The sequence below is a fragment of the Balaenoptera ricei genome, chromosome 11 (genome assembly GCF_028023285.1).
Source record: "Balaenoptera ricei isolate mBalRic1 chromosome 11, mBalRic1.hap2, whole genome shotgun sequence".
Lineage (NCBI taxonomy): Eukaryota > Metazoa > Chordata > Mammalia > Artiodactyla > Balaenopteridae > Balaenoptera > Balaenoptera ricei.
Genome location: NC_082649.1, coordinates 60858197 through 60874200, shown reverse-complemented (window position 1 = coordinate 60874200; position 16004 = coordinate 60858197). Strand labels below are relative to the sequence as shown.

Sequence of the window (16004 nt, the reverse complement as noted above, 5' to 3'; positions counted from 1 at the left end):
AAATGGAAAATAGCAAAAACTACATCAGGGCTTCCCTGGTGGCACAGTGGTTAAGAATCCACCTGCCAAAACAGGGGACACGGGTTCAAGCCTTGGTCCGGGATGATCCCACATGCCGCAGAGCAACTAAGCCCGTGCACCACAACTACTGAGCCTGCGCTCTAGAGCCCGTGAGTCACAACTACTGAACCCACGTGCCGCAACTACTGAAGCTCGTGCATCTAGAGCCTGTGCTCTGCAACAAGAGAAGCCACCGCCACGAGAAGCCCACTCACTGCAACGAAGAGTAGCCCCTGCTCGCCACAACTAGAGAAAGCCCGTGCACAGCAACAAAGACCCAACACAGCCAAAAATAAATAAAATAAATTTATAAAAAAAAAAAAAACTACATCATATGTTTTTTCAAAACTATATATTGTGGCTACAATCGTAGCACTTCTTACATGATCTTACCTGTGCAGAGTTCCACGACTAGCCAGAGATGATTACTGGTTTCATACCATTCATGAAAAGTTACAATATTCTTGTGTTTAATTTCATGGGTGAGACGAACCTATAAAAACACACAGCATTCACACTAAAATAAAAAAGTTCTTAAACCTTTTCATCTATTAAGAAACACCTAAATACACAACTGGGAAATAAATAAGAAAACACTGGAATTTATTCAGTGGAATTCTATACAGACATTAAGAATGATGGGGGGCTTCCCTGGTGGCGTAGTGGTTGAGAATCTGCCTGCCAATGCAGGGGACACGGGTTTGAGCCCTGGTCTGGGAAGATCCCACATGCCACGGAGCAACTAGGCCCGTGAGCCACAATTACTAAGCCTGCGCGTCTGGAGCCCGTGCTCCGCAACAAGAGAGGCCGCGATAGTGAGAGGCCCGCGCACCGCGATGAAGAGTGGCCCCCATTTGCCGCAACTAGAGAAAGCCCTCGCACAGAAACGAAGACCCAACACAGCCAAAAATAAATAAATAAATAAATAATTGTATAACTTAAAAAAAAAAAGATTTATAAAAAAAAGAATGATGGTTATGAAGGCTGGTGACATGGAAAAATGCTAATTCAATGTACAGTCTTTAAAAACAAACAAAACCTTGTACAAAAGTTTTGTGTATTTGTGTAAATTAACATTGCAAAAGAATATTCATAGGAAAAATGACCAGAAGGTATACATCAAAATAGCTGCTGTTATGAGTAGAATTACTCGTGTTTTTAAATTCTTTCTACTTCTAATTTTCTATCTCCTATATTAAGTACCCAGTACTTTCATAATCAGGAAAAAAGAAATAATTTTAAAGGAAACCAAAAAAACCTTTAAGTAAGAATAACCTAAAGGCTCAATAATACAATAATAGTTAAATAAGTTGTATATTAATAATTATTATTAGGCCAACATTATTTGTTGAATTTTATAACATGGAAAAGTGACAATGTTATAATGTTAAGTGAAAAAAGCAAGAAATAAAATTGTGTAATACTATGATTAGAAAATTTTTTAAAAGCCCATAGAAAAAAAGACTAGAAGAAACAAACCAAAAAGAACAGTGATTGCCTTCGGGTGATACAACAATGCTGCTTTTTCCTTCTATTCAGTTTTCTGTATTCTCAAATTTTCTATGATGACAGTGTATTACTTTTATAATATTTAAAAGAACTCTCAAAGCCTTCTATTTTCTTTTTAAGCATATTCTTAGTGAATTCTAATATCAATTCACCTAGATTATTAAAAGAGGAATGATTACAATGAACATATTGATCTTAAAATGTACATTTCCATTAGATTATAAGAATACTTATGCACCAAAAACAAGAGTGAATTCAAAACTCAACAATAAAGATGCAAAAGGCTGTCCATATAAAAACGCTAAGTTGCTTCTGGGATTTTTGCTTTCTCCCTTTAAAAATTCCATTAAATATAGGAACTAAAACCACAAAAATGTGTGTGAACCGTGAAGACTCAGAATTCCTGATAACTAACTTACCAAAGTGCTTTGCACCCTTGCTTTCTGATTTAAAAAAAAAAAATTACAAATTCTACTGTCACTCAACACAGGCTAATGGGCCCATAATTAGTAGAAATACAGAGCTCCCTGTTTTAGAAATGGAATTTGGGGACTTCCCGGGTGGTCCAGCAGTTAAGACTCCATGCTCCCAATGCAGGAGGCCTGGGTTCGATCCCTGGTCAGGAAACTAGATCTTGCATGCCTCAGCTAAAAAAAAAAAAAAAAAAAGATCCCATGTGCCGCAACTAAGACCCGGCGCAGTCAAATAAATAAATAAATATTTAAAAAAAAAAAGAAGAAATGGAATTTGACACACTCTAGGAACAATTAGGTGGGCTCATATTGTAACAAAAATAAAGGAAAATGAATCTACATGACTTAGAAGACAGATGAGTAGAAAACCAAGCATCAGAGTAACCAAGAAAGAATTTGAAGAGCACCTTGTGATAGATCCCTAATATAAGGCCAAGAGAAAATGGGGAGAACCCTCAGTGAGCAAGTTTAAAGGGATCTCCGCTGATTCTGGCACAGAAAAGGGAAGGTCCTAGTGAAAAAATAAAAGAGGTACAGAAATCCCGACAGAATTCAGGCCACAGCACACCCCTCCAGACCCTCCCGTACACTCAATGCATGCCAAGTACCCACTCTTCCAGACTCTGGGCTGCCAATCTCACCCTCCATCCTCACCGCAACCACCCATCTGCAGCCTGCGCTGGCCAATGCAGGAGATACCGTGGCCAATACTCACCACAGAGGGCTACTGTGCTCTTTTGAGGAGCAGCTGGTCTGAGCTGGGATGAGCCCCAAGTGTAAAACACACACCAGATGCTCAACACTTAACATCAAAATTAGAAAAATATCTCGATAATTTTATACTGGTTGCACGCTGAAATAATAATACTTTGTATATACTGGATTAAGTAATATATATTAATAAAATGAATTCCGTTTATTTTTCCTTTTTCAACGTAGATACTATGAACTTTAAAATTAGATTTGTAACCCCCAGGACCTCACTGGTGGCGCAGTGGTTAAGAATCCACCTGCCAATGCAGGAGTCACGGGTTCGATCCCTGGTCCGGGAAGATCCCACATGCTGCAGAGCAACTAAGGCCATGGGCCACAACAACTGAGCCTGTGCTCTAGAACCCGCGAGACACAACTACTGAGCCTGTGTGCCACAACTACTGAAGCCCGTGCACCTAGAGCCCGTGCTCTGCAACAAGAAAAGCCACCACAATGAGAAGTCCGCGCACCACAATGAAGAGTAGCCCCCGCTCACTGCCTAGAGAAAGCCCTCACACAGTAACGAAGACCCAATGCAGCCAAAAATAAAAAATAAATAAAAATATTTGTAACCCCCATTATATTCCTAATGGACAGCATTGCTAGATTTTTTCTTTTTACTGATAACTGCATTCTCTCCAAAATCTCTTCCACACATCTTAGTCCATGACCACCACTCACTCACTTCACAGCTCACTCGCTCTAGTACTGCTATTCCAGTTCAATTCAACCCTCCACACACTCTGCAAACACCCAAGGCACTTAAGCAGACACAAACCACGCTAACTGAGCTACCTTCCACTGATGATTCCCAATCTCAAGTGGCCCCAGCTGGTCTGTTCTCCAGGTGACTAATTCACACCTTTTCTTTCCTCTTTTCTAGAACACTGCCTTCCCCTTCCCCCATCTCCTAACTGAAGACTTAGATTCTCACCTCAGAGAAATCCTAATAGACTTATATTCTCACCTCAGAGAAACCCTAATAGACTTATATTCTCACCTCAGAGAAATCCTAATCAGAAGAGACATTCCTCATGTTCCCAGCTCCGAATCTACCAACTACTGTGCACCTTGCCCCATATACCTGTCTTCCCTTTACTGTTCACACGCCTTTCAAAAGCCAACACCTCCTCATGCACATGAGGATGGCTGTTTTAACAAACAAACACCAAACCAAACCAAAGCAAAAAAAAAAAAAAAAAAACACACAGAAAATAACAAGTGTCTGCAAGGATGTAGAGAAACGGGATCCCTTGCACATTGTTGGTGGGAATATTAAATGGTATCGCCTCTGTGGAAAACAGAGTGTATATTTCATGGGTTTGGACAAATATGTAATGACATGTATCATACAGAAGAGTGTCACTGCCCTAAAATCCTCTGTACTCCACCTATTCATCCTTCCCACTCCCCCCGCCCCCCAAACTCTGGTAACTACTGATCTTTTTACTGTCTCCATACTTTTGCCTTTTCCAGAATGTCATATGGTTGGAATCATACAGTATGTAGCCTTTTCAGATCAGCTTCTCTTACCTGACAACGTGCATTCAAGGTTCCTGTGTCTCCTTGTGGCTTGATAGCCCATTTCTTTTTATTAATGAACAGTATTTCATTGCATATATGTAGCAGTTTGTTTATTCATTCACTTATTGAAGGGCATCTTGATTGTTTCAATTATGAATAAAGCTACTATAAACATGTGTGTGCAGGTTTTTGTGTGGACATAAGTTTTCAACTCTTTTGGGCAAATACCAAGAGTTCGATTGTTGAATTGTCCAGAACTCTTTCCGTCTTGCAAAACTGAAACTTTATACACCTTAAACAATAATTCCCCATTTCCCGTTTCCCTGGCCTCCGGCAATCACCTTTGTACTTTGTTTCTGAAAGGTACCTCATATAAAATGGTGACGGCGGCACAGCAATATGCATGTGCTTAATATCAAACTGTACACTTAAAAATGGTTAAGATAATAAATTTTATGTTATGTGTATTTTACCGCAATAAAAAAAAGTTGGAAAAAAAAAAGCTAGGTTTGGTCCAAGGAGCCTGGGCTATAAAGTTGGTACAGCTATTGCAAACCCAAGTCACTCTCACCCAGTGTCCTTCCTTTGGAAAGCTTCATAATCATATACTAAATTTAAATGTAAGTGATCTAATATAGACTATATTTTCCCTGACTCTTACAAAAACAAAGAACAAAAACCTAAGTTGCTAATTACTTGGGTATGTTTATTAGTCATTATTCAGGATTGGTGGCACTACAGAGAGAAGGCTGCCCATTCCAGATTGAAAATGTGCCATTTGCTATAGTGAGTTCAATGGCTTCTGTTTACATACTACTTATTCTATCTGATCATAACTCTGTCTTTTCCCAAAGGGAGGGAAACATACTTGACTTACCCAATTGGTTATTTCAGGTCTCTTGCACTTATCAGTACAGAGAATAGCTACAAAATTGATTGTTCCCTTCCGTCGCCCTTTGTAGACAACCGTCTTGCTTCCTCTGCCAATCTCTTCATACAGAATGAAGTTTTCCATCTCTGGGCTGACTTCTCAAGTTTGATAAAATGGCAGCCTAATAGCATCTCTAGTTCCTAAAAAGTAAACAAAAATGACACTTAAAAATGCAAGCTTGGGGGCTTCCCTGGTGGTGCAGTGGTTGAGAATCTGCCTGCCAATGTAGGGGACACGGGTTCGAGCCCTGGTCTGGGAAGATCCCACGTGCCGCGGAGCAACTGGGCCCGTGAGCCACAATTACTGAGCCTGCGCATCTGGAGCCTGTGCTCCGCAACAAGAGAGGCCGCGAGAGTGAGAGCCCCGCACACCGCGATGAAGGGTGGCCCCCACTTGCCACAACTAGAGAAAGCCCTTGCACAGAAACGGGGACCCAACACAGCCATAAATAAATAAATAAATAAAAATTAAAAAAAAAAAATGCAAGCTTGGGACTTCCCAGGTGGCGCAATGGTTAAGAATCCACCTGCCAATGCAGGGAACACGGGTTCAAGCCCCGGTCCGGGAAGATCCCACATGCCACAAAGCAAATAAGCCCGTGCACCACAACTACTGAACCTGCGCCCTAGAGCCTGCGAGCCACAACTACTGAGCCCGTGAGCCACAACTACTGAAGCCCGCGCACCTAGAGCCCATGCTGTGCAACAAAAGAAGCCACCACAATGAGAAGCCCGCGCAATGAAGAGTAGCCCTCACTCACTGCAACTAGAGAAAGCCCGCACACAGCAATGAAGACCAAATAACATAAAAAATAAATAAATTTATTTTTTAAAAATGCAAGTTAGTTGCATGATTAATTAGCCTAAGCTATTTAATATGTAAATAAATCTAATAATTCTATAAATTCAAAATATTCACCTACAAATGTTGAATACAAGTCTTTGTTTTCATAGAATGAAAAAAGGGGAAAAAATAAAAGAAACAATCCACAAACTAATATTCAACTCCCTAGTAACAAGACCTTAATAAAAATAATGAAAATGACAGTTATTTCCAACACATGCAACAAAATCAGGGAATGAATAAGATTTCAGCCAGTGTATCTCGATACCTCTCTTACTTTCTCTGTTACACTGGAAAGCACTTTGTGTCAATATCTGTATAATGAATGGGGTAATATGCCTCACCTAAACCCAAATTATGAGAAATCAGACAATGTATGTGAATACACTCTATAAACAAATATGGAATGATAGTACATCTATCTAATCCATAGGGATTGGAGTCAATCCAAATATTATTCGAAGTCAGTGGTGAGCAAACTACTGGTTCCTGGGCCAAATCCAGCCTGATGCCTATTTTGTAAATAAAACTTAATTGGAACATAGCCATGCTCAATCATTTATATATTGTCTAAGGATGTTTTCAGGCTACAATGGCAGTGTTGAGTAGCTGTAACAGAGACCCTATGGCCTGCACACCCTCTAAAATATTTACTATCTGGCCCTTTACAGAAAAAGTTTGCCAACTCCTGTTTTAAATCAAGAATTTTTTTTTAAACCATCCACATCATTATCAAGGATAATGAGTTCATTTTCTTGGCCAAGAAAAATCCCCTAACATTCCTGAGTCAATAACAATTTGAGGTAGTCTTTTACTAGTCTAGATTTTTAATTAAAACTGAAATAAAATAATGGATTTGATATATTAAACATATTTCCAACAACATAAAGTTATTTACTCAACCAAAAACATCTTTTAAACTGGCATCTCTTTGAGAGGATTATACATGCTAGACTACATAAAACTTCCCAGAAATTATCCAAGCAGTAAGATATCCTCTTTAAAAACAGCTTATGTTTCTGTATGATACCCAGGAAGTCAGAGCATAGCAAAATCCCTATGAAACAGAACGTAAAAGAGCAATAAATTAATGGGTATGGGGTTTCTTTGTGGGCAGATGAAAATGTTCTACAATTAGATAATGTGGATGGTTGTATAACTTTGTAAATACACTAAAATTCACTGAATTGTACAATTTTAAAGGGGTGAATTTTATAGTATGTGAATTTTATCTCAATATTTTTACTGAGGTATAACTGACATATAACAATGTGTAAGTTTAAAGGGTACAACGTGTTGATACATTTATATATTGTAATAGTGTCAAGTAATGCTATGATGGTAACCCATATCTCATCACATAATTATTTCTTTTTTCTGGCAAGAACATTTAAGATCTACTCTCGGGCTTCCCTGGTGGCGCAGTGGTTAAGAACCCGCCTGCCAATGCAGCGGACACACGTTCGAGCCCTGGTCCGGGAAGAACCCACATTCCGCGGAGCAACTAAGCCCCTGCACCACAACTACTGAGCCCGCGCTCTAGAGCCCACGAGCCACAACTACTGAAGCCAGCACGCCTAGAGCCCGTGCCCCGCAACAAGAGAAGCCACAGCAATGAGAAGCCAGTGCACCGGGACAAAGAGTAGCCCCCGCTCGTCGTAACTAGAGAAAGCCTGTACACAGCAACGAAGACCCAACACAGCCAAAAATTAATTAATTAAATAATTAATTTTAAAAAAAGATGTAGTCTCTTACCAACTTCGAAGTACATAGTACATTTTTGCTGACTATGATCACGATGATGTACATTATATCTCCAGAACTTATTCATCTTTGGTTATAAGCCATACAGCAACAGACAGAGGAGCAAGATTTGGCCGGTAGTCAATAGTTTATTGACCCCTATCTTGGTATAGGAAACAATTAATCTAAGAATCTAGGAGTAACTCTATGATTCCAACTTCCAATGAAATTAAAACTTACTGCAAAATGGGAAAAATTCTACTATAAAAACTTATAGGCTCATGGACTTCCCTGGTGGCGCAGTAGTTAAGAATCTGCCTGCCAATGCAGGGGACATGGGTTCGAGCCCTGGTCCAGGAGGATCCCACATGCTGCGGAGCAACTAAGCCCATGTGTCACAACTACTGACCCTGCGCTCTAGAGCCCGCGAGCCACAACTACTGAGCCCGCGTGCCACAACTACTAAAGCCCGTGCGCCTTAGAGCCCGCGCACCGCAACTACTGAAGCCCACGCACTCTAAGGCCCGTGTGCCGCAACGACTGAGCCCACGTGCTGCAACTACTGAAGCCCATGTGCCTAGAGCCCGTGCTCCGCAACAAGAGAAGCCACCGCAATGAGAAGCCCGCACACAGCAACGAAGACCCAATGCAGCCAAAATAAATAAATTAAATTAAATTAAAATAAAAATAACTTATAGGCTAGTAATTACATTTAGTCATTTGGATTATAAACCTGGTATCTAGATCAAATAAGAAATCAAACTATTAACAGAGAAATTTCTAAATTCTAAGTAAAAAAAATGTGGGAGAGTTTTGAATTTAAGTCAATCAAACCCAAAAAAGGCACAGATAATATCTATCTATTTTAAGAAACAGTTTTACTAAGTCCCTTTTACATTCCTCTCCTCCCTGAAACCCACTCATTAAAAAGAACTGTAAAAAATTAATAAACATGTATAACTGAATTACTCTGCTGTACATCTGAAATTAACACAACATTGTAAATCAACTATATTTCAATAAAAAAATTTTTTTTAATTAATAAACAGAAACACAGGAAGATAGCATCCACTTCCTAAAGCTTCTGGCCTTAAAGGGACATAAGGTCACCAAAGAAAAACTGCAATTTGCCCAAACCCAGGTTTGATATTTAGGGCATCTAGTATCAGAAAAAGGGCTACACCTAGATCCAGATAGACTTCATGGCAGCCTACGTTTCCCAAAACCAAAACTAAGCACCAGCTGTGAGGTTTTCTCAGGCTAGTTGGTTACTGCAGAAATTGGATTCCAAATTTCTCTTACAGCCATATCTCTACATGTTTTACTGAACAATAACAACCTCAACCCAATTTTTTGAGAAGGACCACAAGACACAGCCTTCAAGGCCTTACAAGAGAGTTTGATGAACCTACCTGCCCTTGGGCATCCCCATTATCATATTCCCTTTTTCTTTTTTGTATATGAAAAGGAAGAGCATGCCCTTGGGGTAGTCACCCAAAACCATGGAGACCACCATCAGCCCAAAGGGTATTATGAACAGCAACTGGACCCTGTGGCACAGGGATACCCCCTTTGCCTTAGAGCCATTACAGCCACTGCCCTTTGGTTAAGGCCACTGGAAAAATCATGTGGGATCCCCTTTAACCATCTGTACCTCATGCAATAGAAGCTCTCCTAAATTCTCATTACACTCAACGTTTATCAGCTGGCCTCCTCACCGCCTATGAAATCCTTTTGTTAACTGCCCCTCACATAACTCTTTTATTGTTGTAATAACTTAACCTGGCTACTCTTCTCCCCTCCTTCACCAGCGAAGTACCTCTCCCCACGAACCACCTCATGGTTCTATAGGAAATTCCACGGGGTAAACGTGACTTCTCATGGTTCGCTGATGGTTATTCTAAAGGTGACAATGGCAAATACTTTGCTGGGTATGCTATTGCAACTCCTTTTGATGTTGTTGAGGCAGCATCTTTACCTATGGCTACTTCAGCCCAACATACTGAATTACACACCCTTACAGGGGCTTGTAGTTTAGCCAAGGACAAAAGTGTCAATACTTACACTGACAGTAGATATGCTTTTAGAGTAGCTCATGATTTTGGAATGGTGGGGAAGCAATGTGGCTTCTTTACTTCCAGTGGAAATAAAGTTTTAAGTGGCCCCTATGTTCAGGAATTATTGAATGCAATACTTTTACCTGCCGCTTTAGCTATTATTAAGATTCCAGGGCATTCTAAGCTTGACTCTCTGGAAGCAAAAGGAAATCACCTTGCTGCTATTTCTGCAAGGAATGCTGCCCTTAAAGGGACCAACGGCACCCAAACCTCTGTTATGGTCCAAAGAGATATTTCTCCAAATGATAATTTAGAAAAACTGGCTAGAAAGGCTCAACAGTTGGCCTCAGAAAAGGAAAAACAAGATTAGAAATTCAGGGGGTTCCCTGGTGGCGCAGTGGTTAAGAATTCACCTACCAATGCAGGGGACATGGGTTCGAGCCCTGGTCCAGGAAGATTCCACATGCCACAGAGCAACTAAGCCCGTGTGCCACAACTACTGAGCCTGCACTCTAGAGCCTGAGCGCCACAACTACTGAGCCCATGTGTCACAATTACTGAAGCCCGCGCGCCTAGAGCCCATGCTCCACAACAAGAGAAGCCACCGCAGTGAGAAGCCCGTGCACCGCAACGAAGAGTAGCCCCCACTCGCCGCAACTAAAGACCGCACGCAGCAACGAAGACCCAATGCAGCCAAAAATAAATAAATAAATAAAAATAAATAAAAGAAAGCTGCCTGCTGACTTAAAAAAAAGATTAGAAATTCAGCAACTGTTGGTTTGATAGAAGAGAAAGCTCTGGTTTGGACTAACAACAGTCCTATGGGAGACTAAGATCCCCACTCCTCACCACTGTACATGCATTAAAGCATCAGTCTACTGACAAAATGATAGCCTTCATGAATCAATATTGCTGGGGAAACATTAAGAAGGCCACAAAAGGTGCCTACCTCACTTGTCAAAATACAACCCAGGTAGGCCTGTGCATACTGCCCCGGGACGTTTTCATCTGTATGATGGACCATTTGAGGTCTGGCAAATGGATTTCATATAACTTCATCTAGTGAATAAAGTGTGCTTTAGTCACGGTCTGTACGTTTTCACTGGACTTCCCTTGCAGACAGCCTACTGCCTCTTAACGTGGCTAAAGTCCTTTTGGAAAAGAGTATCGCTACTTGTGAAACTCCTCTCAAACTTCATAGTAATCAAGTAACCCATTTCACAGGCCAGGTGCTTCAACAAGCGTGCGCCGTTCAGCTGGTTTTACAACACTTACACTTTACTTACCATCTTCAATCCTCTGGTTTAGTTGAACGGACTAACGGCATTATGAAGACTCAGTTGGCAAAACGTGTAGAGACCATCCAAACACCTTAGCCAAAAGCATTGCTGTTGGTCCTTCTAAATCTCAGATCCACCCCTTCTGGAATTCAGAAACTCTCAACCTTTGAGATCATCAGAGGACACCCAAAGCACTTGGCTCTTGCTTCTTACGATCCACATTTAATAAAAGGAGAGATACTCCAATATTGAAAGGTCTAAGTGCCTCTATTAAAAATAACCATGTTTTGGTAGGGCGGTCTTTTTTAATTTATTTATTTTATTTATTTTTGGCCGTGCTGGGTCTTCGTTGCTGTGCGCAGGCTTTCTCTAGCTGCAGTGAGCGGGGGCTACTCTTCGTTGCAGTGCGCCAGCTTCTCGTTGCGGTGGTTTCTCTTGTTGCAGAGCATGGGCTCTAGGCACACGGGCTTCAGTAGTTGTGGCGCACGGGCTTAGTTGCTCTGTGGCATGTGGGATCTTCCCAGACCAGGGCTGGAACCCGTGTCCCCTGTGTTGGCAGCGGATTCTTAACCACTGTGCCACCAGGGAAGCCCGGTAGGGCGGTCTTTTTACCATGCACCCTCAGGAGACAAAGACCTTAAGCATCACACCTTGCAACCTGGAGATTTCATTTACTGGAAAAGACACTTCCAGAAGAACGGTCTTCAGCATCACTGGAAAGGCCCCTATCAAGTACTACTAACCAACCCTTGTGCCACCAAACTCCAAGGAATACAACTCTTGGATTCACAACACATCTAAAGGAAGCACCGCACTCTGACTGGACCTGCACAGCCTCTGGCGACCTGAAAGTAAAGATTTCCCGGAATTGAAGCAGACAATATCTGATGAAACAGCTTTCCCAAGATATCCAGATCAGACCTGCTGGAAGTTTGTCACTGTTAGGCTGCACCCTTCAGGCCTGCAAGCCTTGTAGCTGCCAAGCCTCGAAGAGCCCAGACTCAGTGACAGAGACATAAATGGCTTATTGGACAGAGGATCTTACATGCCTGAAGCAAGGTCCTGGAGTGACAGCCCACCGTGTATGGCAGACAGCAGGCAGGACAGGACACGGCAGCACTCTTCACTACTCAAGGGAGGAGGCGGCTACCATTTATGGGGGGGAATTGACATCAGATGGGCTCATCAGTTACCAGGGGCTAATTAACCTCTATAATTAGGATGATTGGATAGTCATGTGAGTGAAGCAGGGACTGGTCAAGCAGGGCGTGTACAGAGAGCAGAGAACAGCCATTTTGAATGGCCTAACCATACAGTAGCCAAACCTTTGATGATGGCCTAAGACTTCAGAGGATCGCCAATGTCTATCATCTTGATAACATATGGATTTTAGATTAAAAGTGCCTGAGAGTTCTCCCTCCTACCTTTCCTTGTTACTTGTGACCTTAATAGGTTTCCCATCTGTGCACTTTCCCTCCGACTTGAGACACTACACCCAGGAAAGACACTTCCCGACATTGAGGGACAAAAAGCCCCTGAAACTAGAAAACCTGACTCTTGATCAGCAATGCTTTCAGAGAAAAATCTTGATCAAAAGGGAGAAGTGTAAAAAACTAATAAACAGAAACCTCAATTAGAGTTAGAAGACCAGAAGCGGGGAGCTCTCATGCCCTGCAAAGATAGCAGACCCCAACAAGAAGAAAGATTCCTCTTCTTTGCTGGCAAGGACTCAACTCAATGAAAAGCCATGGATTCTTTGTTTATTACAGCCCTCCCAACTTCCTTTTTCTAAGAAAGCTTTCACCTTCCCTGCCATGCTGGGGAATTGTACGGTGGCTTCTCATGGTTACACACCCCGAATTGGGATTCCCTGCTGATGCCAAATAAACCCCTCTTTCCTGGAGAAATATGTGCCAGTCTTTTGGTTCAGGTAAACAGAACCAGTGCTGAGTCCTGACCCACTAAAATGCAGCCTTAACAGGAGTAATTATGTGGCAAAAAAAAATAACCAGAGACCTTAATTAAATGTTCACAAATTGGTACATTAGGATACATCAGAATAAGACGCTGAAATAATAAGTTTTTATGTAAGATGAGTAAGTGATTCCTTGAAAACAAGGTTTTAGGCCACAAGAAAAAAAATAAAATCTTAAAATTCTGAATTTGAGTCAGGCCAAATTCATGTCCTCAAATCTTTCACTGAATAGAGGCATCTGAGCAGAGCAGGCAGCCAGAAATTAACAAAACACATCAATTACAAACTAGGCTTAGACGAGCGTTTATTACCTGCAGCACTTCCCGATTCTGAGGGCTCAACTTCCTTAGACTAAAATAAAAATTGGATCAGATGATCTTCTAAGTTTATCTTCCAAATTTGAAAGCCCATGACTTTAAGATTCTTTCTGACTCACCCCAGGGATGTTCCTCACCTTAGACTTCCTAATATGCATTTTTTTTTTTAACATTTGTAACCTCAACTTGTAAAATAAAACACAAATACAGAAAAACCCACAAAATAAATGTATACTTTAATGAATTATTATAAGAGAGACATCCTCGTAATCATCACCCAGGTCAGGAATAGCTCTTTGCCAGCGACCCCAGAATCCCTTCCCTGAGCCTAGGACAATAACAACTCCTACTCCCCAAAAGTAATCACTCTCCTGACTTTCATGCGTTTCTTTATAGGTTTCTCACTGTAGTGTGCATTCCCAGACACCACAGTTTAGTCTTCCACATTTTCTAAAAGCATGGTGCATTTTTAAGTCTCTTTTAATCTACAAGTTCACCTAGGTATCATCTGAGAAGCCAGAAGTCAGAGGAATTCACACATACGAGCAACTGAAGCACTTCAGATTCAGCGGACAGAGCCTACATTCAACAAACTCTGAAACGGTTCAGGTGGTAACGGCACGCTGGTAAAGACATGAGTGAACCCTCCTCTTAATCATCCCCACCTGCAAATCATTAACTCCCTCTCTAGCGGCAATCAGCAACACCAGGGAACTCGATAGAAATGCAAATTCTCGCCCTGGGCCCAGATCTACTGAATCAGAAACTCTGGAAACGGGGTCCAGCAATTTTGCGTTTTAACTCGCCATCCGGATGCGCGCTACCTTTGAAAACCGCAGGCGAAGTCAACCTTTCCCGAGGGCACAAAAGGCGGCGAGCACTCAACAGGTGCTCCTCCTCGCAACACTTTTCGAACCAAATCAACTGCAAGCTTTGAGCCTGGTCTGACGTCGAAAGTGTAGGCTCTGAGTCGCTACGTAAACACCTTCTCCTCCCCACCCCAAGTAGATCGCGGCCAGCGAACTGGCGGCTTTCACTGCCTCCCCGCGTCCACCGACATCAGTCAGCGAGGCCGGCTTAGAACCCGGAAAGCTAAGTCAGAGTCTTAAGGGATAAAACTCCTAATACAGGGCGTCTATAAAGCGCATCTCCCGAACCCAGGTCTAGAAGAGGTGTCCCGCGTACCCTGAACCAAAAGTTGTGTAGGGTTTAACACAAACACAAAGCAGAACCCGAAGAAAGAGGGGGCGCTGAAGGCACAGGGTCCACGGAGGGAGAGAGGGTGGTGGGCGGCTCCCCTACAGGCCTACAGTCTCTCCAACAAACGCTGAAAGAGACAGGAACCCACATTAGTGGCCTCTAAAACCGCCACTACCGCTCACCTACTAGCTCGGTGGGGAGAAGCCGCAGGTCCACTGGATGCCGGCCGCGAGTGCGCGCGTCTCGCCCCCGACCCCTTAGGACGAGTCCACTGGCCAAAAGCCAGGGGCGAAGCAATGGAGCAAGGCGGACAGCGTGAGGCCGTGCAGGTACAGCACCCCTCTGTGTTCGCATTCGGCCTGCCCGTCTCCAGGGCAGCACGCAGAACGCCGGAAGGAGCACAGGGCGCTGATTGGCTGAGCATTTCGGTTCCCATTGGCTGGGGCCTGGAAGTGAAGCCGCTAGGCACCTCCCTCAACTCCAACGGCCTCGCGCCCAGCGTTAGGACGAGTCCACCGATCTACCCTAGATAGGGGTAGAAAGTGCAGGGCTCAGAGCGTCGGCGACCGGCCTTGCGAGTTCTGCACCCCTCCGCGTTTGGATTGGCCCATCCCGTTTCCAGGGCAGCACGCAGAACGCCGGAAGGAGCGCAGGGGCGCTGACTGGCTGAGCACTTTGAGCAGCCGTTGGCTGAGGCTCGGAAGTGGGCGGCAGTGTTGGAGAGTGTCTATCCTAACTGTGTGTGGGGACTGGGGGCTTGGGAGGGGGGAGGGGAACTGCCTGGGCAGTAGTTGCATAGCTGGTGGCAGTGGAGTCCTGGGCCCTCGTCATTTCTTCCTGCACCCACTGTCCTCCGTTTCCTTCCATCCTTTTTCTTTCTGACGCCCTCCAGAGTTCAGGTGGACGTGACGACATCATCCGGGTAACGAATGGCTCCTCGAATGGCTTCCTGACCCTTTAGAAAAAAGAAGGCTATGAATTACCTTCTTTCTTGTACATGAGAAAACAGACCAGATCCCTCATCTCCAGTTGGTTGCTTATGACTTTCAAAGCTCCACATTCTCAAATTCCAGCCACCAGAAACGTTAACACCAGCTCCTCTCTTCCATGCGAGTTAGCGCAGACATTATCAACTTTGTCATCAGAATCATCTGGAGCGCTGGTTAAAACAAGCCCACCCACCCACAGAGCTTCTGATTCTGTAAATCAGGACGAGGCCCCTAATTTCGCATTTCTATCGAGGTTCCAGGTGATGTGGATGTTGCCGATAAGGAACCACGCTTTGCAAACCTTTACGTGTAGGAACCGTGCCTCTCTCTGATCTCAAGTTAACCACATC

General features: G+C 43.1%; 1 protein-coding gene across 4 annotated transcripts in view; it reads right to left on the bottom strand.

Moving 5' to 3' along the window:
* The window catches only part of ULK4 (unc-51 like kinase 4), a 539805-nt gene extending 524803 nt beyond the window's left edge, over positions 1-15002 (bottom strand). For all 4 annotated transcript variants that reach the window (XM_059939363.1, XM_059939366.1, XM_059939365.1 and 1 more), the window contains exons 1-3: positions 14848-15002; positions 5197-5390; positions 454-553 (exon numbers count right to left, since the gene is read on the bottom strand). In XM_059939363.1, coding sequence (XP_059795346.1) covers positions 454-553; positions 5197-5334 — 238 coding nt within the window. In that variant the 5' untranslated portion in view covers positions 5335-5390; positions 14848-15002. The remainder of the gene's footprint in view (positions 1-453; positions 554-5196; positions 5391-14847) is intronic.
* Between the last annotated feature and the right edge of the window lie 1002 nt (positions 15003-16004).